This window comes from Lithobates pipiens, unplaced genomic scaffold (genome assembly GCF_037356315.1).
Source record: "Lithobates pipiens isolate NorthernLeopardFrog02 unplaced genomic scaffold, aLitPip1_a1.2 Scaffold_23, whole genome shotgun sequence".
In the NCBI taxonomy this organism is placed as follows: Eukaryota; Metazoa; Chordata; class Amphibia; order Anura; family Ranidae; genus Lithobates; species Lithobates pipiens.
Window position 1 is genome coordinate 285,954,987 of NW_027507785.1, and position 27,180 is coordinate 285,982,166.

At 41.3% G+C, this 27,180-nt stretch overlaps 1 protein-coding gene across 3 annotated transcripts in view; it reads left to right on the forward strand.

The window, feature by feature from the left end:
- The window catches only part of AGBL4 (AGBL carboxypeptidase 4), a 2,901,779-nt gene that overhangs the window by 2,293,111 nt on the left and 581,488 nt on the right, over positions 1-27,180 (forward strand). For all 3 annotated transcript variants that reach the window (XM_077450277.1, XM_077450278.1, XM_077450279.1), the window contains exon 8: positions 11,171-11,285. In XM_077450277.1, coding sequence (XP_077306403.1) covers positions 11,171-11,285 — 115 coding nt within the window. The remainder of the gene's footprint in view (positions 1-11,170; positions 11,286-27,180) is intronic.

The following is a 27,180-nucleotide window of genomic DNA, read 5'->3' on the forward strand; positions in this document are numbered from 1 at the left end:
TTGTGCTCAAAAGTTTGCATACCCTGACTTACATTTTGGCACAAAAAAGCCATTTATTATCACATAGTTTTTTGGATCCTTTTTAAATAATAATGATGATGAATGAACAGAAATCACCCAAATGGCCCTGATCAAAAGTTTAAATACCCTGTAATGTTTGGCCTTGGTATAGACACAGAAGGTGGCGCACAGGTTAAAATGGCAATTAAAGGTTAATTTCCCACATTTGTGGCTTTTTAAATTACAATTATTGTCTGTGTATACAGGTCTTTTAACTGTTCTTTTCTACCTCCTCATGGCTCAGTGTCTAGCCTGCTTAGTGCAGCCACATGAGAGCTAACAAACTCATTGATTATTTATACACAGACACTAATTGTGATTTAAAAAGCCAATGAAATTAAGGAAATTAACCTTTGATTTCCATTCCTGTGTGTGCCACCTTCTGTGTCTGTACCAAGGCCAAACATTCCAGGGTATGTAAACGTTTAATCAGGGCCTTTTGGGGGATTTCTGTTATCATTATGATTTAAAAAGAATCCAAAAAAACCTATGTGATAAAAAATGGCTCCATTTGATTGCTATCCTTAAATAAAAGACAGTTTTTCTGGCATGATCAGTCATATTTTCTATATTAATGGAAAAATTTCACAATTTCTGCCAGGGTATGCAAACTTTTGAGCACAGCTGTAACCATAAATTCAGCACAGTGCTGCACTATCAGTGAATATTAAAATAGGATATCATATATCAATTAATTAATAATAAAAAATGAATAAGCATTCTACAGTGATATAAAGTCCATAATAATAAATTCGTATGAAATCAAAAAAATGTGTATATATAATCACAATTAATCAAAAATGCAGAAAAAATTCCTCAACTTGCTCCACCAACTAGTGCAAAAAAAAAATCCTCAAAAAGTGCAAGTACTCACCTCCGTCAGTGTGCTCTGGCTGCTCACCTCACAATCTGACCCCTGTTTCACCAGTGACCCCTGTTTCATCAGTGGCTTTAAGCGTAATAAAGAGATTGCTCTGGCATCCTGCTGGCTTTATACTCCTCTATGTGTCTCACTCCGCTATTGCTTCAACAAATAATAAAAATCCCAACTATGTATAGAGGAACAAAATACAAAATCTAGTGTTCTCTGTTTAAACTGTTCTTGCTTCCAAAAATAATAAAAATCCCAACTACTAGGTAGTTGAGATTTTTTATATTTGTGGAAGCAATACAATTTTAAACAGAGAGCACTAGATCTTGTATTTTGTTCCTCTAGACACCCGTTATCCCTGAGGAAGACTCAAGGCGGAGCAAACCATCAGCTTGGAGTGGGACACATAGAGGAGTATAAAGCCAGCAGAATACCAGAGCAATCACCTGATTACCCTTAAAGGGACCTGCTTATTCTGACCCACTGGTGAAACAGGGGTCAGATTGTGTGGCGAGCGGCCAGAGCACACTGGTGGAGGCGAGCACTTGCACTTTTTGAGGAATTTTTTTGCACTAGTTGGTGGAGCAAGCTGAGGATTTTTTTCTGCATTTTTTATTAATTGTGGTTATATATACACATTTTTTAGATTTTTTGATTTCATACGGACTTATTATTATGGACTTAATATCACTGTAGAATGCTTATTCATTTTTTATTATTATTTAATCGATGTATGATATCCTATTTTAATATACACTGGTAGTGCAGCACTGTGTTGGATTTATGAATACAATGGAATGAATAACATCTTGTCACTGGCTTCTTGAAGAATATAGCTTCATAAAATCAATGTTTTGCACTCTTGCTTCCTCGGGAGTTGGGTGATAAATCCGGTATATCACTAGAGAATATTGTAAAAGATGAAGACAAAAACTTCAAATGTGAACATATGACATGGAAGGACCCTACAGCTCAAAGAGTGCTCCCCGGAGTGTCAGAGTCTGTGATGGTATACAAAAACTAGAGAAAGATAGACTCCAATCCCCTAATGTCTAGGCCAAAACAGTGACCTATAGGTACCGTTCACATGAGGCAGACTCTATTTTGATCAGCAGGGGATCTGTCCACTGATCCCTTGCTGATCTGAGCAGAGTAGGCAGATGACAGGTCCATTTCTGCTCAGTTTTTGCAGCGCGGACACGGACAGAGCCTTCTGCTGTATGGGTGGCAAGGTGTAAATGTACTCTGCAGATTCAGTGGGACCTTTTAGTTTTGAATTTATATTATTCAATAAAATAACAGCACAATTAAAAAAAACTCCTCTGGTTTGTAAATTGCCGCAATAAGTAAAGCCTACAGAATAAGTTACAACAACACTTTAAAAAAAGTGAATTGATAATAGATTATAACAGATCCCAACAGGTTTACATATTTTGTTCCTGTGGTCATCTTTAAAACTACCATCAAAGCTTGTCTTGCATTGGATGAAAACCATGATTGACCAAATAAGTTACGGGATCTACATTACCCCTTGCATGTGTCATAATGCTAATAGGCAGAAAAACTACCTTACGTTTCAGTAGTGTTTTATCTGAATGGTGTCAGGGTTGTAGAATGACGAGATTGATTAAAAACATTCATCTAATGACTGGTTTGTTTTAAAGACTTAGTCCAGTTGGTGGTGTTACTCCCAGCCAGTGTTTTCTCCATTAGGTAATTGGGGTTCTGTTGTGAAACAGTGACAGTAGTTTAGTCAACACACCGATGGTATTCAACTCTAAAGTAAAGATGTACTTTGGTCATTCACTAACAGTCTCTATCTATGTTTCATAATTCTTTGGATGACACCATGCACAGTGACTTACCTTCGACAGTTCCACTGATTGTCACTTGTGAGGAAAGGGTTAGCACACATGCACAGGAGGAATCAGATGCAGTATGAGGGCTGATGGCCTAAACTTGGCTACTGCCAATTGGCACACTACAGGAACTCCTTCAAAACATAAAGCTTTTCACTACCTAACATCTATATGTACCTCCAATGTGGCCATCACCCAAGTGACCTTCTTAAACCTTTATGCTTTGTTCAATTCTTGCCATTCTCCAGTCAAATGATGGGTTTCTTTCCTCTGCTAAAGGTACCCCCACCTTTATAGCTCACGTTGCCACAAGTTAATGGAAGCTCTTAACACTCACATACATTCTTAATGAGCAATCAGTAGCTTTAAAACAAACTTACTTAGAAGTTTTCCCGTTTTCATCAAAAATACAGCAAATGAATAAAATGTTAATAGGTTATATTTAGATCTCAATACAGCTTTGCATTAGTAATCATAGAAGTCATAATCAGACCAGAATTAGGCTATACTTCTAGAAGCTTTTTTTTTTCTTCCAACAATTGGTGTACTTTTTTAATAATTGTATTACAATTTTCATACTATAAAATATGCTTTTAATGGAGAAGTTAGCAATCCATTTGATCAATCAATAATATAGTATTGCAATCTGTCAAGCATTACTGTACAGAACAGTTATACTAAATCTAGACAATGCATTCATCCTGATGAAGTTCAAAATCTGTGTAACAATAGTAACTACCCTGAGGGTCCCTTTTCTTCTGTGGGCCCTTGAGCAGTTGCACAGCCTGCATGTTTTCACTTGGCACTTATGGTCAGAGTTCCACTCCTGAACTTTCTTGGCAGGAAACGTTTCTCAGTTGTTAGTTCAGTCAACAGCTGAGGAGAGATGACTTTCCATTTCAGCTTAAGACACTGATGACTTAGAATGAATTGCTTGTGGTGGTCTGCAGTGTACACAACACATTACAGAACAGTCTGCCCTGTTTTCCCCAGTCCCCTTCTAATTGGCAGACCAATTAATCCGCTCATCTGTGAGCAGATAATGTATTACGCTAACTACCTTCCATTTGCCGGAGCCATTCTCCGAGGTAACATAACCGTGGTCTTGTTTATCTCTTGCCCTGATACACACTACAACGCCTCGGCAGTATCAAAGGTCAATTAGTGGACAAATTAAGCTATTATTAGCCTCTAACGAGGGTGACTGGCATCATTACCCTTCCTGTTTACCAGCAAACTGTTATTTTAATACAAGGAGCAACTAATAAATTAGGGCATCTGCTGCATCTCTCGGTCTGCTTTGTGGAAATTATATTATAGGGGCGCCGCCAGCTGCCAAATTCCTAACCTTGCAATAATGAGGGGCAATGATACGTACATAGTTGATTACATACTCTATGTGATATGGCCTTGACTGACTGAGCAACACATGTTGGGAGAACAGAGTCTATATTATTTAGAGGTGTGTTCACACTTTTTGCAGAACTAGGTTTCTCTTCACATCTTATTTGGGGTACTTTAAAGCAAAGTTGCTCCTAAAATAGATTTTTTTCTTGTTTTTGTAGGCACTGTGAAGCAGAGTTTTTATCTCAGTGTTGGGATTTTAGAGCTCTATGGGACATTAGCAGAGGGATCTCCCAACCAGCTGTGCCAGATGAGCTAAGTTTTAAAGCTGAGCCTCTGGTGTCACGGTACTAAGATCTCTTTATATTCATATCAGTAAATACGGATCCTGCATCTCCTAGCCTCTTGTGGACTCTCCAAAGGTATACTGTAAAGACAATTGTTATAAAGCACAACTGAGATTCCTAGAGAGCACTTAAACTTTATCTAAAGCCAAATATTTTTTAAATGAATGGTGAAGAGTTACTGACTATGTTTTTAGTTGGCATCTTAGCATAGCTAACCTCTAACTTTCTATTTATCTCGGCGACTGTTGTCACCAGTACAGAAAATTACAGAAAATCCAAAATGTTGAGTTCTCTCTTGAATAAGAATTCAGGGAAAATCTTTCAATGGCAAGTTGGCAACACTTGATTCAGTGACAGCTGTCTAAAGGTAGATTTTTCTTCACTTTGGAATGATTCCTCACCTCTTGTGTTGTAAAGATAAGTCTCCTCAATATGATAGCAAGGGTATTTAACCATTCCATAATCTATTCAAAATGAAAATAGTCTTTAGATATTCTTTAAGGTTACCTTTTCTAGACTGCCAGAGCATACACATGGTGCATCAACATAAATATATAGGTATCGTAAAATGAATGCTGCTTCCAGTTGGTTGGACAATGGAAACCTCCAAGATAGATTTAGGTGTGATGGGTAAAATCTGTTGTGACAGGGTGTCCTCATTGGGGATTTGCGCAGCCCTAAAGACCTGGCAGAGCAATGAGCCTTTTCTTACTCCATCAAAAACTGGAAGATATATACTGGGTACAGTTCGACTTTAAGCTTTCGGGTGATGGTTGGACGTGTGGTCCCAGCCTGACTACAAAACTATTTTTATTTTTTTAATCAATAGTTATAATAACATGTGACATAAATTAGGTGTGTTCCTTTTGGACACAGTAGAGTAACTAAAGATAATTATGAAATTAAAAGTTTATCTTTAACCTCAACTTAATTGTTGACCCTAAACTTAACCATAATTTAAGGCCTAACATGACTATCCTCAAACATGACTATTAAAGCAAAACCTTGTTGCTATGGCTTTAGTTATCTGACTCTATCTATGAGATACTGTCATCAGACTGTGTGTACTTTTTGATTTAATATTTCAAAGCATCGAACCTAGCTAGATAACTAGCATATTTAACCACTTAATAACCGGCCTATAGCCAAATGACGGCTACAGGTCGGTTTGTTATCTCTGGGAGGCCGTCATATGACGTTCTCCCGGATAATCGTTCTTGCGCGCCCCCTCGGGAGCGCACACCGGAACATCCGTGCTCGCCGGGTTCACGGGACCCGCCGCAACACGGATCGCTGTAAAGGGCCAATGGCAGCGGCCCTTTACCACGTGATCGCTCCGTCCAATGACGGAGCGATCACGAATGTAAACAAACACATCAAATGGGGTCATCATCTTAAGTTCATCTCTCTCCTCTCCTCACACCGATGCAGCGTGAGAGGAGAGGAGAGCAATCGAGTGAACCGTGGGTGCCCAGCAGTGCCACAACAGTGCCCAATAGTGCCACAACAGTACCCAGCAGTGCCACAACAGTGCCATCTTTCACCTCTGTGCCACCTGTGCCACACCTGTGCCACCCCTGTGCCACCTCTGTGCCACACCAGAGCCACCAGAGCCACACCAGTGCCACTACAGTGCACACCAGTGCCACATCAGTGCCACCTGTGCCCATCAGTGCCACCTGTGCTCATCAGTGTCACATCAGTGCCGTCTGTGCCCCAGCAGTGCCGCCTGTGCCCACCAGTGCCATCTGTGTGCTAATCAGTGCCACCAGAGCCACACCAGTGCAACCAAAGCCACTATAGTTCCCAGTGCCGCCTGTGTCCACCAGTGCCACCTGTGTCCACCAGTGCCGCCTGTGTCCACCAGTGCCCCCTGTGCCCACCAGTGCCATCTGTGTGCTAATCAGTGCCACCAGAGCCACACCAGTGCAACCAAAGCCACTATAGTGCCCAGTGCCGCCTGTGTCCACCAGTGCCACCTGTGTCCACCAGTGCCCCCTGTGCCCACCAGTGCCACCTGTGCCCACCAGTGCCACCACAGTGCTCTGCAGTGCAGCCTCACCAGCCACCAGTATGGCAAAACATTTTTTACTAGCGAGGAGGCCTACCAGCTTCTAAGTATGACCGATGAGAGCAGCGGGGAGCTCTCTGATTCTCAGTCCGATTCGGATTCTGCCTATGAACCCGTTACAAGCAGCGGGTCTGATACAGAATCAGAAGAGGAATATGTGCCCATGAAAAGAAGGCGTTCTGGCATGGAGCAGCAGCCTACTACCAGCAGCGCAGAGCCGTCCACCTCTAGAGCAGAGCCGTCCACCTCTAGAGCAGTGCCGTCCACCTCGAGAGCAGTGCCGTCCACCTCGAGAGCAGTGCCGTCCACCCCGAGAGCAGTGCCGTCCACCCCGAGAGCAGTGCCGTCCATCCCAAGAGCAGTGCCGTCCACTTTGAATAGGGGCCATGCCAGCCTTCCCTATGCCCTTCAAAACCCCCTGTGGCTGCCCTCTAATTCCGGAGAAGCAAATATCCCCCCCTTCACTGCCCAGCCAGGTGTCCAGGTGAACACCGATGATTTTTCCATGCTTGATTTTTTTCATTTGGCTTTCATCGAAGACTTACTATCGTCCATTGTGGCCCAGTGCAACCTCTACGCACAGCAGCACATAGTAAGCAACCCTGGCTCTAGTTATGCCCGTCCCTTTCAGTGGAGAGAACTAACTATAGAGGAATTCAAAATTTTCTTAGGCCTAACTTTTTCTATGGGACTTTAAAAAAAAATAATTGTACTCCTATTGGTCTACCAAACCTGTCCACCACATGCCACTCTTCTCATCCCTTATGCCAAGATCACGATACCTAATGATTATGCGGTTCCTCCACTACAATGACAACACCCAGTGCCTTCCCCGAAATGACCCAGCTTTTGACAAACTATTTAAAATTCAGCCACTCCTAAATTATTTCTCTGAAAAATTTCCCCAATTATATATCCCCGAACAGAATATTTCCGTGGATGAGTCCCTTGTAAAATTCTCAGGCAGGCTTGGCATCAAACAGTTTATCCCCAGCAAAAGGGCCCGATATGGGGTTAAAATGTACAAACTTTGTGACCGAGCCACGGGGTACATCTACTCCTTCCTGGTATACGAAGGGAAGGACTCCCAACTGCACCCCCCTGAATGCCCAGAGTACTTCGGAGGCAGCGGAAGAGTGGTCTGACAGCTTGTCTATCCACTCCTTGGAAAGGGATACCATCTTTATGTGGATAATTTTTATACTAGCTTGCCCCTCTTCCGCAATCTTCACACGGAGAGACACCCCAGTATGTGGTACAGTAAGAGCCAATAGAAAGGGCTTCCCGCAAAAACTCGTCAATGAAAGGCTACAACGAGGGGAGACGGCATCTTTGCGGAACCAGGAGCTATTGGCTGTCAAGTGGAGGGACAAACGAAACGTCCACATGCTGACGACAATCCATAATGACACCTACTGTACATAGAAGTCTCCAGAAGAAACGGCCCAATCCAGAAACCAGCCTGCATCTACGATTACAATTTGTTTATGGGGGGAGTGGACTTCAACGATCAGATGATTGAACCCTACCTTCCCACAAGAAAATCCCGCCACTGGTATAAAAAAGTGTCCATTTATCTTTTTCAGTTTGGCCATGTATAACACTTATGTTATTTACCAAAAATCTACAGAGAACCCCATATCCTATCTGTACTACCAAGAAGAAGTTATTTCCGCCCTTTTGTACCCTGAAGGCCCACCAGAAACTATTCACTCTGATTGCGTGAGCAGGCACCACTTTCCTGACAAAATCCCCCCCCCCCCCGTGAAACAGGCTGCAGACGTCAGAAAAAATGCCGGGTGTGCTCCAGTGTAGGAATTAGAAGAGACAACACATTTTATTGTCCCGATTGTCCTTCCCAACCAGGCCTCTGTATAGGTGAATGCTTCCGCCGTTACCATACTTCTCTACATTATTAGGGAAGTATGGTAAACGTAATTCTCATTTCCTGTAATTTTCCTCCACACCCCTTATGCCACTGCACTGAACTGTATATACCTCTGCCTTCTCCGGAACCGACCCTGGCCTGTTATACGACCAAGCTTCTGCCCAACGCTAAACATACTTCTGCCTTCTCCGGAACTGACCCTGGCCTGTTATACGACCACGCTTCTGCCTAACACTAAACTGTACCTGCCTCTGTCTACTCTGGAACTGACCATGGACTGTTTGACCACGTTTTTTGCCTGCCTATTGGATTGATCTTTTACCCTGCTATGCTAGTGGGAACAAAGGGGTCTCACATATGTGAGGGGCTCCAGAATAGTTTTTCTGGATGAAGAAAATTAATTTTTTAGTTTTCTTATTCCCGAATTAGGGAATGGAGACTCAGAGGCTTCAAAGAGATTTGGGCGGGAGAAGCCTCTACCCCTTTCCACATTATTTCATAGCCTGCTACTTGGACCATGTTCCTGCTTACTACCAGGATGGACAATATTCCTGCCTACTGCCTGGACAATTCCATTCACTGTCGCTGACCACATCCCTGCCTGCTGCCTGGATCAGGGCTCTCCTCCTGTGGACAATTGGACTACTAAAACCACAGGTAATTTTTTGTTTACCCCTTACTCAGCAGAATGTATTTTAGGGTGTTGGTATTTGAGTTGATAATTCTTGGTATGAGCACGTACATACCAAGAATTACCAAATATGAAGGGCCTTCAAAAATGTGATAGATTGTAAGGAAATTGGATGCGCAAGTTATGTTCCTAGAACACCTGATGATGCTTCTTAGATGTTGGGCCTCTATGTGGCCAGGCTGTGTAAAAGTCTCACACATGTGGTATCGCCATACTCAGGAGGAGTAGCAGAATATATTTTGGGGTGTCATTTTTGCTATGTACATGCTATGTGTTGGAAATATCTTATAAATGGACAACTTTTTGTAAAAAAAATGAATTTTCATTTTTTTTACACATTTTCCAAAAACTTTGGGAAAAAAATGAACTGTTCCAAAGACTCATTATGCCTCATAGATTATACGTTGTGGTGTTTGCTTTCCAAAATGGGGTCACTTTGTGGGTGTTTCCATTGTCCTGGTGCTCCAGGGCCTTCAAAAGTGTAATAGGTGGTTGAGAGATTAGATGGGTAATTTATGCTCCTAGAACCCCTGAAGTTGCTACTTCAATGTTGGGCCTGTGTATGTGGACAGGCTGTGTAAAAGTCTCACACATGTGGTATCGCCATACTCAGGAGGAGTAGCAGAATATATTTTGGGGTGACATTTTTGCTATGTACATGCTATGTGTTGGAAATATCTTATAAATGGACAACTTTTTGTAAAAAAAAAATTATTTTCATTTTTTTTCCACATTTTCCAAAAACTTTGGGAAAAAAATGAACCGTTCCAAAGACTCATTATGCCTCATAGATTATACGTTGGGGTGTTTGCTTTCCAAAATGGGGTCACTTTGTGGGTGTTTCCATTGTCCTGGTGCTCCAGGGCCTTCAAAATGTAATAGGTGGTTGAGAGATTAGAAGGGTAATTTATGCTCCTAGAACGCCTGAAGTTGCTACTTCAATGTTGGGCCTGTGTATGTGGCCAGGCTGTGTAAAAGTCTCACACATGTGGTATCACCACACATTTGGGCACTGATGAGACTGCAAATTTCATCAGAGCCCAAATGTGCAGTCTCATCAGTGCCCATATGTGTGGTCTCATCAAAACCCAAATGGGCAGTCTCATCAGAGCTCAAATTTGCAGTCTCATCAGTTCCCAAATGTGCGGTCTCATCAGAGCCCAAATGTGCAGTCTTATCAGAGCCCATAAGTGCAGTCTCATCAGAGCCCATAAGTGCAGTCTCATCAGAGCTGAAATGTACAGTCTCATCAGAGCCCAAATGTGCAGTCTCATCAGAGCCCAAATGTGCGGTCTCATCAGAGCCCAAATGTGTGGTCTCATCAGAGCCCAAATATGCTGTCCCATCAGTGCCCAAATGTGCGGTCAGTGGTCATATTTGCAGCAGGGATTGTAGGAGACACAAGCCAGATGACAGAGCAGAGATTTCGGGCTGTGACAGACCTTGTATATGAACACAGATTGCCGTAATGTCCCACATGGAAATCTCAATAAACTTCAATATTACCACAATACCATTCTCTGTGATATGTACCGTTATATATATATATATATATATATATATATATATATATATATATATATATATATATATATATATATATATATATAAATACACATAACACTGAAAATAAGACATAAAAAACCTTCTTACAGATATTTGGCAGTTTGGTGAAGGTAGGAGATCAGCAACAAGGACATGAAAAAGTTTTTTTTCCCAGAGATTTGATTTAACAATGTGCCATTTAGGCTGGGTTCACACATCTGATCCAGCATGTTACATTATCAGCAGTGTGTTACTGTGCGTTGTGATGCGCTTCAACGCAGGTATGGTGGGGTGCCGTTTAGAGTATATGGCAATGTAAAGCACCAACTTGCATAATGGACATAACAGGCATATTTTCGGATATAATATAGCTCTGAACCAATCCTAAAAGATGATGCCATGGTACTTATATTATGTGTTGTTTTAAAATAAATGAATATGACCAAAACCAACATATTGTAATGGATATGCTTTCCATGTTTTTATTCCCTTAGGGATCATCGATTTCCTTGTTAGTCAGCATCCTATTGCCAGAGTTCTCCGAGATCACCTGATATTTAAAATTGCACCTATGCTCAATCCAGATGGAGTCTACCTGGGAAACTACAGGTAGGAGAAGAAGCCTTTAACTGTAATATCTAGTAAACTGTGCACTTATAACACATCAGAAGTGGTCACCGCCATGCCAAAAAAATAAAGGATATTGAAAAATATGTATGATCTTTGTGACATTGTTAGCTCAGTGGTAGAAGCAGTTTTACTGAGTCCATGCTTGTCGGTCCACTTTTATTAAACAAAAAAAGTTCAACAGAAAAACAGATGCCCACGCAGGGTTTTTTTTACCATCTAAAACAGAAACAGTAAAAATAATAAAAACCACATGGCTCTCTTCAGCAGAGGCTTCAAAGTCCACCTTTTTTTTATTTTTCTAATTTTCAGCTCCCCTACATACCAATATAGCATTAATGTACTTCTTTTGCAAAAATAAAACAGCTTTCCATTTATTCTACCCACACCTACCTCACTCTCTTCATGGATGTTTAAAAACCCTTCTCCATTACTCCATACTCTCTGAACAGACTTTAGGACATGACACGGGAAGGAGTTGACCAGCTAATCTCATTAGCACACATCCTGCATCATCTACCCATAGCTGGTCAACTTCTTCCTGTGTTATGACCTAAAGTCTGTTCAGGAAGTAAGGCAGAAGTAATGGAGGACAGTTTTTAAACATTCATAAAGAGTGAGGGAAACATGGGTAGAATAAATGGAAAAGTTTTTTTTTTTTTGCAAAATAAGTAATGCTATATTGGTACATAGGGGAGTTGGAATTTAGAAAAAAACAAAGAAAAGGTGAACTTAGCCTTTAAGCCTCAGACCTTGACCTTTGGCTTTCATTAGTCCCTCAGACAGTCTCACACAGCACCTCTGTGTTCCTGTGCTCCTCTTTTAGCTCACCCGGCTGACTCTCTGGACTCTGTCACTCCTCTCAGCCTATTTAGTTTCAGCACCCTGCTGCATGGACCCAAGACCTGGCCTCTCATAAGGGCATCTAGTGACTTCTCAGGCTTTCTCACTCCTCTGAGACCTCAAGGTACACTCAGTCCCCTGGACTCAACTAGTCACCTCGACCATCACAGTCTTCCACACTTGCCTAAACGTCTTGATTCTCTCAGCCCTATGGACATAAAATCTCTTGTCTCCAGTACGAGTACTGTCTCTTGAGTGGGGCACACCTGTGTCCTAACGGGAGTCATGAGCTATGCTCAAGTCCTTCATTATAAGGGCTGTGTATGCTAGCACTCACAGCTTGCAGGTCTCCAGCAAGACCTGGACTCTGGGTTGGGGGTTTCTTCCCGTCCAAAACTTTTTAAAGTCTGCAAACTCCAGACGCTAACCTTGGAATACCAAAAGCTGGAGAAAGCTGAATGAAATAGTTCTCTCCACTTACAATCGAAATTTTGATGCCCTGTATCACTTCTACTTCCATTTTGACAGTGGCAGGGCCTTGTACTGTCAGACCCAGCATGATTACCTTTGCATTCTGACTGAATTTATGTGAGAATTTTATTTTTATTTTAAACCATAATGGACTGCATGGACATTAAACTATGGCAAGCAGGCCTAGAAGGCACCATAAGTGGGATTTTTAAATAAGCCAGCCCCCCCCCCCCCCCCCCCCACACACACACACTTTAAAAGGAAGTTCAGGGAAGCCACAGTGTCAGTGTATTGGTAGATGTTGTAAGGAAAGCTGACAAAAAACAGTCAGTAAACTATACTTTCATTATGAAAGCTAGGTATTTGTGCAAATAACTCCTTTTCTGTCTTTTTTGAGTTATTATTGCTGACTTTTTGTCTTTAATTTTGTTTTGTGGTTGATTTGAGATCAGTGGGTTACTTTTAGCTGCTGCCCTTTCTATAGCAAGGCTTCCTTTAGGATTAAGAATGTTTTTTATTTTGGGGGATGGGATTTAAGGTTACCATTTATTAATTTGCTGTTAACTTTGCCAAATTCCAAACATGATTCACTGAACCCTTGGCTAATCAAACGCAGGCAGATTTGTCTATCCCTACTCTGCAATTAAGTGGAATAATAGCTTCCAGTGGGATAATAGCACTCAATTTATTGGAAGTGCAATGATATAATGGATCCCAATGAAAAATAGCCCCCCAAAACATTGGTGTGCAATGGAGGTTCCTAAATGACCTCAGGACAGGAGCCAGCACTGCCTATAGATGAAGACAGATGATCCTGCTGTCCTCTTCCAAATAACATCTGTGCAGCTGCATCAGAAGTTCAGAACTATCTAGGATTCCATCAGGTGCAGATCAACCCACCCATAAAGTAACCTCATTCAAGGTTCTTGTATTCATTTATAGTACCCTGGCTGGCTGGCAATTTTATACCTGTACTTTTTTAATAATGCAGTCCAACCTTCAAAGGTAATGAATGCTATAAAAATGCAAAATTGTAAATTGTGTCATGCTCTTTTGTTAAAGAAAACTGAATGATAATTTTTTGTGATGATGGCATGGTATATTATTAAGTATTTATGTGGATGAGTCCATATAATTTTCACAGAGTACCTGTGAACCATCCACATTTTTATCATACATATGTGTAAAGTGTGTTAAAATAAGCTTTGTTTTTCAACATTCCATTAATTACAAATACTTTTATAGTGCCGTCAATTTACTCAATTTGTGCCGTCAATTTACTTCAATCCCTGCCCCCAAGGAGCATATAATCTAACGTACCTACAATCTAAGGTACCTAAGGTACCTACCTACTCTGATGGATACACATACTAGGGCCCATTTAGACATAAGCCAATTAACCTACCAGCATGTCTTTGAAGTGTGGAAGGAAACTGGAGTTCCTGGAAGAAACCCACACAGGCAAAGGAAAGAACCTACAAAGAACATACAAACAATGCTAACTATGGAAACTTTACCTATTGCCTACGATGAAAAGGCCAGCTGGTTGTTTTTGCCTCCCTTGCCATAGTTTCCCAGTCCTCCACTTCTCAGTGCTACCACTGTGCTTACTGCTGTGTACCTGATGAGATATATCAGCGCTACAGTAAAACTTATAATTATACATAGAAACACATTTTTTAAAGAACACACGTTGAGAAGCTTATTTTCATCAAGTTTTAAAAAATATATATTTTATTTGTTTATTTTTATCAATTTACAAAATGCAAAGTGGAGGAACATAAGAAAAATCTAAATCAAATTAATATTTGGTGTGACTACCCTTTGGCTTCAAACCAACATCAATTCTCAGCAATGCCTCTCCCAGGCAACAATTTAAAGCAGACTGGGGTTTCAAGATGTACTGCTCAAGCCCTTTTAAAGAAGCACAAAGAAACTGGCAATCTTGAAGACCGTAGACACAGTGGTTGGCCAAGGAAACCTAATGCAGCAGATGAAGGACCAGGGGCAGACTGACAACTCATGGGGCCCCCGCCAATAGGAGATTATGGGGCCCCCAGGCAATCAGAGATTATGGGGCCACACAGTATACACAAACACACAGTATACAACCACACAGGTTACACATACATGTACACACAGTATACACAGATATGTTTCTATTGGCTGAGAAGGTACTGGAGAGATGGGGCAGCTATAATCTCTGGATTTTTAGACCAAAAGGATGTCAGTAACGGACATTTCAGAGGCAGATGTAAAAAAAAAACACAGATTTTTACATACTGTCTCTGGTTTTACTGAGGCTGGCAACCCTGATGGGGCCCCCTAGTGGCCCGGGGCCTTCGGGTAGTGCCTGAGTGACTGAATGGTCAGTCCGCCCCTGTAAAGGACACATCATGCTTAATTCTCCTCGACACCTAACGATGCCCAGCAGTGCCATCAGCACAGAAAAGGCAGAAACCAACAGGACCCAGGTACGTCCATCTACTGTCTGGAGAAGTCTAACCAGAAGTGGTCTTCATGGAAGAATCATGGCCAAAAAGCAACAATGCACATAGGAACTAGGGTGCAGACAAATGGCAGCAGGCGATCTGGACTGATAAGTCAAAATTTAAAATATTTGGCTGTAGCAGTAGGCAGTTTGTTATCCGAAGAGCTGGAGAGCGGTACAATAATGGGTGCCTACAGGCAACAGTGAAGCATGCTGGAGCTTTCTTCCAAGTTTGGGGCTGCATTTATGCAAATGGAGTTGGAGACTCCAATCAATGGTGTGCTCAATGCTGAAAAATACAGGCACGCAGATACTTATCTATCATGCCATATCATCAGGGAGGTGTGTGATTGGCACTAAATTTATTCTGTAGCAGGACCACAACCCCAAACACACAGTCAAAGTCATTAAGAACTATCTTCAGTGTAAAGAAGAACAAGGAGTCCTGGAAGTGATGGTTTGGCCCCCACAGAGCCCTGATCTCAACTTCATGGAGTCTGTCTGGGATTTCATGAAGAGACAGAAGGATTTGAGGCAGCCTACACCCACAGAAGATTTGCAGATAGTTCTCCAAGATGTTTGGAACAACCGACCTCCTGAGTTCCTTCAAAAACTGTGTGCAAGTGTTCCTAGAAGAATTAATGCTGTTTTGAAGGGAAAAGGAGGTCACACCTATTATTGATTTGATTTGAATTTCTCTTCTGTTCATTTACCTTCCATTTTGTTAATCGATAAAAATAAACTATTAACGCTTCTATTTCTGAAAGCATTCTTAATTTGCAGAATTTTTCACACCTGCCTAAAACGTTTGCACAGTAGTGTAAATATACTGCATATCTGGGTTACAGCTGTTTTTACAATGGAAGATCTTATTTGGCAGAGGTATTCAGAAAACTGGATCACAGCGTACCTTCCAAATGACTTTGAAGCCTGTGCTCATATCAGTGGCATAGTGTGCATGCTTACCTTATATAGTGTGCATGTGCATTGAGGCATTCATCATAACAACATTTCCCAACCCCAGCCGTGGCTGTTCTCTAATCCCTTTATTTAGTGACATATTTATAGCTAATCATAGCTATTAAATCCAACAGCAGTGTTGTTTGGCCAGCAATCAGCCCATGGTTGGACTGCTTTGCCAGCAGGTGCCTGTTGAGGGGGCAACAAAACCAATTAGCAGGTAATGTACTGTATACAGCATTAGGGTGACTGTGTCAAACCGTACTGCCCTCTGCCTGCCCATATGTGTGTTCAGAATTTTTTTTATAGATGGCCAACTACCATCCTGATATTGATCAGTGTTTCCAAATCATAACTAACACTCCACATCTTTCTATATGACTGTTCTTTATTCTGTGAATTTGAGATTTTTACAAACATACTTACATGGGTATTACATTAGTGTGATATTAAAGCCTTGTTTTTTTTAAATAACAAACATATCATACTCACCTGCTCTGTGCAATTGTTTTACACAGAGAAACCAGATCCTCCTCTTCTTGATGCTCCTGCCGAGTGCCCCCAGAGCAAGCAGCTTGCTGTGGAGCCACCCAAGCAGGCTCACTCCCGAGCTGTCCACTGAAACACAGAGCCACGGCTGGAGCCCGCCCCGTCTTTCTCCTCATTGGCTCACTGACTTTGATTGACAGCAGCTGTAGCAAATGGCTCCCGATGCTGCCTCAGCCAATGAGAAGTAAGAGTCAGCGGGGAGCCGAGGCTCTCATGCACATTGCTGTTTGAGAGATTTTATGTAACACTGTATTATACTCTCTTTAGTTTTGCAAAAAAATTTATTTACTTTAATCTACCAACAAAAGGATGTAAAAATGTTTAAAAACTTAAAGTGGTTCTGCACCTAAAAAAAAAATATAAAAAACTAATATTGCAGCTGCTGACTTTTAATAAAATCACACTTACCTGTCCCAGGGTCCAGCGATGTCGGCGGCAGATGACGAGCGATTGCTCGTCTCGCTGCTGCCCCCGCCACCATCCTCTGTCAGGAAATCTGGAAATGAAGCATTGCGGCTTCACTGCCCGGTTCCCTACTGCGCATGCGCAAGTCGCACTGCGTGTCTCTTCTGGTCCCCCGCTGTGTCCTGGGAACTGTGTGTTTCCCAGAACACAACGGGGGGAGGGGGGGGGTGGGGTGTCTGCGGGGGGTCTGCGGCGGTCTGCCCAGAAGTGGGTGCAGATACCTGGATTATCCAGGTAACTGCACCCCCCTCCCCCCTGAAAGGTGCCGATTGTGGCACCGGAGGGGGGGAGGGATCATATTAGCGGAACTTCCCCTTTAGGGGGAAGAACCACTTTAATTTAATTTTCTTATTTGACCAATATTAGTTTAAAAAAAATGACGTTTCACTGTAAATAAAAAGATACATTGTAATATATAATTTGTTCCATTTTAAAAAAACAAAAGATTTTTCTAAGCATTGCCCATTTCATTTGATTAGCGAAACTGATAAAAGTAACAAACAAAATGAACAAAATAAAAAAGTTGTTAAAAAAGTAAAACAAAAATCAGTAAAAATAATAATAATAATAATAATGGCTAAGTGGAGAAGGTGAAGAAGGAGTTGCTTAAGAGTTAATTGGGGTTAAAAAGGAACACATTTTATTTTAAAAAAATAACTTGTAGGATTTATTTACTTCTCATGCAGGGCAATTTTTTTTCACATAAATCTTTTTGATCATAAATCTTCCCCACCGCATCCTAAACCTATTAAAGGGCCGGGAGGTGCCAGTTCCATGGCGTTAAAGAAAAAAAAACAAAAACAAGGCCTTAGAAACACTTTAAGAGTATTACATAAAACCCCCAATGAGCTATTTCTTTTAATCAATTTTCGACCGCTTAACCTTCTTGTACTGCGGCAGGTCGGCTCTATTGCCTGAAACAACATACCTGTACGTAATTTCATGCAATTGACACTGGGGGGAGTGCGAGCACTAACGGAGGCACGATCACGCACTGATTGGACAGAGGGGGAGCAAATCAGTGAGTCTGACCCGTGATTGTTTCCGAGCGAGGCAGCACAGCGGTCTGCCTATGTAAACAAAGAAGTTTGCCATTCTGGCAGAGGAGAAGATGGAGATCTTGTGTTCCTTGCTAAGCAAAAAAAATATTTAAAACAATTTTTGCTATAAAAAATCCAATAAAAAAAAATCATATTTCTTCATCAATTTAGGCCAATATGTATTCTGCTACATATTTTTGGTTTCAAAAATTCCAATATGAAAAGTGTATTGCGTCTACAAAATAGGGAATATTTTATGGCATTTTTATGTATTTTTTTTCCCTAGAAATGGCGGCGATCAGCGGGACTGCAACATTGCAGCGGACAAATTGGACACTAATTGACACCTTTGACACTTTTTGGGGACCAGTGACACCAATAGTCGCTGTACTAATGACACTGGCAGGAAAGGGGTTAACATTAGGGGCCATTAAAGTGTTAAGTATGCCCTAGGGGGTGCTTGCTAAGTGTGTGGGGGAGGTGCTTTGACTGGGGAAGACAGAGATCAGTGTTCCTGCTCCATCTTCTCCTCTGTCAGAACGACAAACTGTCTCGTTTACATAGGCAGACTGCTGTTCTGCATCACTCGGGAATGATCGTGGGTATGTTTGACAGGCTGAAAAAGTCTTAGTCTGCCTCTCCTACTAATGCCTACAATAGCTAATTAACAGGCTGGAAGAGTCATAGTATGCCCCGCCCTCCCATCACTACAATATGATTGACAGGCTGGAAGAGTCCTAGTTTGCCCCTCCTAGTCATGTCTACAATAGTTAATTAACAGGCTGGAAGATTCATAGTATGCCCCACCCACCCATCACTAGACTATGATTGACAGGCTATCAGTGTCACTTATCAGTGCCGCCTATCAGTTCCTCCTGTCAGTGCCTCCTCATCAGTGCCACCTATCAGTGCACATCGATCCCACCTGTCAGTGCCCCTCAGTGCCTCCTCATCAGTGTCACCTATCAGTGCCACTTGCCAGTGCCCATCAGTGCCTCCAGGTGAGTGGCTCCACATCCAATTCGATTAAACAAGACTCCTGACATGGGTGCAAAATCCTGGGTTGCCTCCTGCGAAAGACTGACTCAAGGAAGAAATTGGCTGCACACCGACGTAATTGAAGTCCATTTATTGAAAGTTCCATACAAATAATGGCACACATCACATTTGCAGAGCGGGAACAGAGGTGGACTAGTGTCGCACAGCTACACTGTGCTTAATCATCACCTTGAGGCCTGACTGACATTCCTTAAATAGGCTTCCCCCACATCACACCCATGTCCACAGGTGTGGGTGGGTATCAGTAGACACCCCACCTGTTCCAACCTATCGTTTTTGAAGGCCCTTCATATTTCTAACAAATAGTATGCACATACCAAGAATTACACTCCAAAATAAATTATATTGAGGAAAGGGTAAAAAAAAAATATTACTTGTGGGTTTAGTAGTGCAGTTGTCCACAGAGGAGAGCATTGGTCCAGGCAGCAGACAGGAACATGCTTAGTGACAACAATAGTAATTGTCCTGTGGACAGATTCTCCCACCTGAGCTGTGGATCTCTGCAGCTCCTCCAGAGTTACCATGGGCCTCTTGGCTGCTTCTATGATTAATGCTCTCCTTGCCCGGCCTGTCAGTTTAGGTGGACAGCCATGTCTTGGTAGGTTTACAGTTGTGTCATACTCTTTCTATTTTCAAATGATGGATTGAACAGTGCTCCGTGAGGTGTTCAAAGCTTGGGATATTTTTTTATAACCTGCTTTAAACTTCTCCTCAACTTTATCCCTGACCTGTCTGGTGTGTTCCTTGGCCTTCATGATACTGTTTGTTCACTAAGGTTCTCTAACAAACCTCTGGAGGCTTCACAGAACATCTGCATTTATATTAAGAAAAATTACACACAGGTGTATTTACTAATTAGGTGCCTTGTGAAGGCAATTGGTTCCACTAGATTTTAGTTAGAGGTATCAGAGTATAGGGGGCTAAATACAAAAGCACGCCACACTTTTCAGATATTTATTTGTAAAAAAAATTTAAAGCCATTTATCATTTTCCTTCCACTGTTCATTTATGTGCCACTTTGTGTTGGTCTATCACATAAAATCCCAATAAAATACACTTGCGTTTTTGGTTGCAACATGACAAAATGTGGAAAATTTCAAAGGTTATGAATCCTTTCTCAAAACTCCGTACTTGTTCAGGGTCAGTGACTTTCAAATTGTAAACCCATAATGCTCTCATAACAGGTTTTCCTTTTGAAACCTTCCATTTTCAAAATGCCCACTTCTCTACAGCACACAAATGGTTATTAATAAATCCCTGAAGTACATTTATTAATTGTGGATTGGACTCAAACGCTTAACATGGAACGGCTTCTGAAGCCAAATCAGCTATAGATTATTCATTTCTTGCCTGGAAAGTAACAAATGACTTTTCCGTTTCTGACCGAGAAATCTCATGGTCATTGCTTGAATTCATTTAGCACGAAGAAAGCGAAGCATTTATCACAGAGCAAATTCCCAAAGTCACAAAACAGAGAAAGTTTGAGCTTTACACTTGTGAAAGTTCTCTGCGTGGACAGCTCTGGAATTTCGAGACGCCAATGAGCTGCTGACAAGTGAGGTTTCAGTTGTTTCAAAAGGCATCTTAAAAGACCAGTAAAGACTAAAATACAAGTTGCTTTAATGTGAAAGAGCTAAAGAGTTAGCTATGAAAAGTGGAGGAAAAGTTTGGATAGCTGAATCAAACCTGAGATATTTGTTGGCTGACTGTGTTATATATTTATTTCCCAAAGTTCTAAGATCAAAATAAAGTATTCTAATCCTATACTAGTGCTCAAAGGGCCCCAGTTATAAAGCAGAGGCTAAATTATTCCTTAAAGTGGTTGTAAACCCTTACAACACACTTTGACCTACAGGTAAGCCTAGATTAAGGCTTACCTGTAGGTCCAAGAAATATCTCCTAAACCTACACGGCTTAGGAGATATTTACCGAAAGACAGGCACTGCTGTCTACGGTGCATGCGCCGTAGACAGCAGCGCGCAGGCGCACTGAGCACGCTGCGGTCAACGGCGATATGCCGCGAGTGGCGGCTCCCATGCTCATGCGTGGGAGTGACGTCATCGCAGCTTCGCTGAATGACAGCGGCGGAGCGGCGAGACCCACCGAGAAGATGGATGCACCGGACTACATGGGACAGCGGTGACATCGCTGGCTCCTGTGTCAGGTAAGTGACACATAATGGACTACTATGTGATGCATAGTAATCCATTATGCTTTACCTTTGCAGGGAATGAAAGAGGAAGTAAACTCATCAGGGTTTACTTCCTCTTTAAGAATGCTACACTGCATTTAAAAAATATGAATTGCATTCTGCTTGCTTCGGAGCTCAAATACAAAAATAAAAATAAATAAATAAAAAGCTGGGAGAAGGAGAGCCGTGCCAAAATCATGTGAACAGCCAAAATCATGTGAACAGCCTCTCCTGCAATCTCAGACTTCTCTATATGTAGACAAGACGGGAAGGGACCCCGGGACTTTTAAGGTGCTTGGTAAATTATAGTTGATTAGGATCACAGAAACAGTTTACTATTACTAAAAAAATATATTTTTATTTACAAACAATAAAAACATTGGTAATATCATTCAAATAATGGATACAATCCAAAAAATCCCACCAAGGTGGTGAAACATAAAACAACTAATCATTCCATAATATACCACTCTACATGTTTCGCTTGTTATGCTTCTTCAGGAGTGTTACGGTATATGAATGAACTAGAAAATAAATATATAAGAAATTACAATCAAAAAATACATATTTGAGTCACAATGCACAAAAACATGTAAACAGTATATCAATAAGCACATGAATTCTGCTATTGACGGATTGATAAATGGTGATTGAACCAAACTCAAGCAATGATTACATACAAAGATGTTATAACTTAGTCTAAAATATAAGTCTCAATTGGTAAATGAACCACAAAATAATGAGCCAAAACTGTAATAAAATAGGTCTGCAAGGAGCCTTACCAAGATGTGCTGCTGGATAGTATTAAAGATGTATATAAGCCAATAGCAATGATGGCCAGTAGGTGGAGCCTTAATATCGGAGTCCCCAGGTAAAAGTGCAAGCTCATATAAAAGGACCACAGGAGGACTATTTATATAAGTAAATTAATGAATGAACCTGGCAAAAAAGAAGGTAGATCAACACAGAATTTGAATAGTCCAGTTGTATGGGGTAGCAACTGAATCCCAAATGGACATAAAATATATAACTAGGGCAAGCAAGTTACCTCAAATTGATGGATAGCATGAATTGAATCAGAAAAAGTCAGAATCATGAGAATATAAAATCCTCAGAGTTGTACATCTACAATCATCGTCGGTTTCCACAAGGACAGTTGATTCAAACAAGCAGAAATCTGAGAGAAAAAAAAAGGAACATTAAAATATATTCCTTGTTAAGTGTTGATCAAAAGGACAGGTTCACCCCAGTACATACCTTTAATTAATCTCGAGTCCCGACTGAAACCAGGGAACTGCTAAGGTAAGAATAGTCCACTCCAATAGAATAGCTATCAGACCAGGTGCTAAGGTGTGAAGCATCACTGTGGTACCCAGTGAAGTGTGCATAGCTGTATTCACATTGTCCTCTGGTGAAATGGAGTAATGCATTAACCACAATGGGCATTGTTTGATTCATTGTTCCTAATTCATAATGAATAAGGGCACTTTAAAACAAAGTTTATTTATCCTTTTTGTCCCCTTTACCTTGACCTAACCTAAACCATCCGCCTCCCTCAACAGATGCATATTTACCTCAATCCGATGGCCATGGCCTCCAGTTTAAATCTTTATGTCCTGGCTGAAGCCCTACCCATTACACTCATGATATCAGAATGTGATCTGTGGTTTTATTACACAAGCAAATGCAACCACTACTTGACAAATAAGCTCTACTGGTTAATTAAGCTCTTTCACTGGTTGAATAAATGTGAGGGTGGTGTTTTAGCTCAGGGTAAGGCTTTATAGGTTTTCTAAACATTTTCAATTGCCATCAGGAATTGAAAATAAGTATGTAAGGCTTGATTCTCGGCTTTTTTTTATGTCACCAAAATGTGCAAGTGTTCAGCCCAAACCCACATTCTGTTCACATGCATGGATGGCAGTCCTGGACCTCTCCTTCCCATCCTCCTAGTCACTAAACATATTAACCTCCATGCCTAAAGTACTTACATGAATGTCTATGTTTTACACATGGTCCAGATAAAATCTCTAGAAGCTCAACAGCAATCCAGGGCCCATGATATACGAGGGCCCGGGCCACCTGGCACATGGTACCTGAGGAGGTTCTCTATCACCATAAGGCGGCGACTCCTTTTCCTTTATTACCACCCACTGACCAGGCTTGCACCAGTAAAGCCTTCATCTCGTCACAGAGGATTCTTGTAGTATTTCTTTACTTTTCAGCCATTAGCAAACAGTCCATAATGATGGTAATCAGTTTTCCAAATGATGATGAGGTAGAACATATCAATCTTTTACATCATGACATATTGCAAACAGGGGAAGAGCAAGCTAGTACTCCAACTCCACAACCAGATTTAAGTCCATAACTGCAGTTCTCGTTAATTATGGGCAATGATCTCCACACAGCCCCACACCCAAAGGGCAGCACACACAAAGACCCTTGAACTCTTCTCTTCCTATGTGGCACCAGCCAGCAGACTCCACTGACTAAAACTCCTTTGACTATATAAAGGAGAACGCTGACTGTATAAAAGGCATCCCACATGACCACTCTACCTCCATTAAAGGGAAACATTAACTGCCTACAAGTAGTTACAGCCATTTGAGGTATCCTTGGAAACTTGACCTCCAGCTTCTTCCTTTCCAACTATCTCATCTTGGTACTGGTCAGTGAGTTAAACCAACCACTCTAAAAGACCAATAGGAAAGCACAGGAAACTGAGTAAACAGTCCAGGGATAGAACTTTAGGGTTCCTGGGGATCTTAAGCAGATGTGTAAAGTTCACCACAGATGTTATAAACTGATTGTACAACCTACGTGAGACAAACATAGCAAAGTAGCTCCTGCACTTTTTTGGCAGTAAGCCTTTTTTTCTATGTGTATTTTGGTGCATTTTTCACGTGTTTTGCCTATTAAGCTCTCAACAACTATATAGTGCAAGGGCCTGCCTGATAGGGTACAGATTGATTGGATAGTTTAGGTATGTGCCCATATTACATAGTTTTGGTAAAACTAAAATCGATTGTACAAAGAATGTATGGTCATATTGTAATGCATATGGCTGCATTCACTTCTTCTGGGAAAGCGTGCAGAAATGTGTGTTTCAGCACGTTCCTGGAAACATGCAAAAACAAGCCAAAATGTGCATCATATTTGCAGTGCCGTTATTTCTTAATGGCACCTCACCCTTCAACCGTGGGTAGCAAAACACGCGAAAAATGCACCAAAATACACATAGAAAAAAAGGCTCACTGCCAAAAAAGTGCAGGAGCTACTTTGCTATGTTTGTCTCACGTAGGGCAGCCCATTCAAGTGAATGACCTGCCCCATACTGTCATGTGACAAACGCACAAAAAAGTGCACAAAAAATACAACGCTCAAGTGAGCATGCAGTCTAAGGGTATGTAGGGTAGCCAAAGGGTATGACTTTAACCTCATGACAAATTTACTTTAACTCCAACTTGGGGTGAAATTGAGGCCTTCTATATAGTCTGTACTGGGGCCCTGAAATATATTTAGGATTTGCACTTGATTGATTTTTCTTATCTTAGACTTATTTTAAAAATAATTAAACGAATTATATATTTCAGGTGTTGCCTTACAATGATTGGCTCCTATTTATTTCTATGCTCTATTTACAATGAAGGAAGACATAATGCCGAGCAAAGACCCCTCACAAGGCTAGGAAAGAGCAGCGTAGTTGAGAGGATTTACAGACAAGTTAGCTGTAGCTTGAAAGAGCCTTTTATAATATACTCAAGGTCACTTGGAAATGCCACTGGTAGCACAATCACCTATTATATCACTAATCTACACGGAAGCCGTTTCACTGCTAGCTGGAAAACATCTAAGACTGGTCCCTGTCATACCATCACTGCATGTCATATTTTTATCTGAACTACTCTTCTGGCCCTAAATAGGATGATTTTGTCTGACATGATTACAAGAGACATTTTCAAACCTGCACTAGAAAGAAAACATTTGTAATGCTGCCGTGGCTCTAGGCAACATGTTAATATACATGTCCATATATTTGGGATATATGGAGACCTAGAGGTGCAAAGCATGGGCTTTCAGAAAACAGATGTTTCCCAATGCCGAGGCCCACAGGTCTGTGGTTTCCCACAGACTTGTAATAATACCTTAGGAGTAGCATTTATAGTTCTACAACCTAGACAAATGTTTCTCAACCTTTTTTTAGTCAAGGTACCCTTTAAAATTATGCATAATCAGGAGGCACCCCGTTTTAAAATGTAAAAAACGTAAGTAATATTTACACATAATGCATCAGCATCCACAAGCATAGGACACCCAAAATTTGAGGTGATTTAATCATACAAAACAAATATACCTTTGCACACTTTGTTAGAAACCATGAAATCAGACCGAGACAGAATTACAGTTAAATCCCACTTGTTTAATAATAAAAGTAAAAAGAACAAACGTAGTAAAAACATAGCCAATGTTCAGTAACTGGAACGGATAGTCAGCCAAGCCAGAAGTCAGTGATCAATGTAGAAGAACAGCAAGCAGGATCTGGAGCCAGAAGGGATGTCAGCAAAGCCAGTCTTTAAACAGGAATGCAGAAGATGGTTTCTTGTGATGCTGACCAAGGCAAAGGCAGAGCTCCTCTGGACTGGACGGCTTAAGTAGGCAGGACTAACGAGCAGGATATGATCAACAGCTCAGTAACTGTGGAGAGAGATTGGAGCTGAGCTGCCAGCTCAGAGAAGAAAGGGCTGAGCCCAGCCCTCACATATTGGTACTGACTAGTATTACAATATTTCTCTTGCCCTTCAGCTTCTCTCCCTCACTCAGCTAATGGGACCCCAGTGCTGAAGGAGATGGGTAGGGGAGGGGCAAACAAGGATGCTTTGCAAGTGCCCAATGTCCTCCTTAACAAGTGATGCCCTCATTTGTTGTTAGGATGCCGGTGGCTAGAAGATTGCATTGGTAAACAAGGAAAACCTGTGGCTTTTTGTAATGAAAAGGCTGGTTTGAGCCAACCTCCAGTTTGTGTAAAATTTTTGCCCAATTTTTAGGCATTTTGCCAAGGCACCTCTGAAGAAACATGGAAATACCTCATGGTGCCTGGGCATCCTCGTTAAAAGAGTCTGACCTAAATGATAAAACCAGTCGGGTTATGAAAAGGAGCCAACAGGAATAAAAAAATCTTCAACTAATATACAGAGGTGTATAGCAGCGACGGTAGAAGTTATTTATATCAGCATTTCCATGAAATATAAAAAGGCAAGGGATGTTTTCAGTGGGAGAATCCATCTAAATCCCACCTTTATGTCCCAGTGGTCAACTATGCATCCAGGGCTATTGGTTTATAAAATAACTAAAGGATAAATATACAGCAATTTCTCCAATTTACAAACAGCTATTTCAATTTTCTTGGCCCTCATCCATATAGACTATCAACACACCATGATCAGATGGGACCAAGCACATATTTTCCCACCTGTATCTTTTGACCGCTACATTGTACATTGTATATAGTGAACTTGCCCTTTAAAATATATGAATGTGTTTTAATTTCCAAGTAATGTTTTTGCTCTAAGTATCTTGGAACACAGTCTTATGCATTACAAATCTATCTACTTGATTTAGAGTGCTACTTATGTATAACATTGTAAAGAGATGATGTTTTCTTCTCTACCTCTCAAGGGTCATTAATCAGCTGGTTTTAGAATACAACTGCTCAGGAACAGCTGGTTCAGGCAGACTGACCTAGCTACTGATTGACTCACCTGTGTTCAAGCAGAGAAGTACTTAAAGCCCCAACCTGCCAATTCC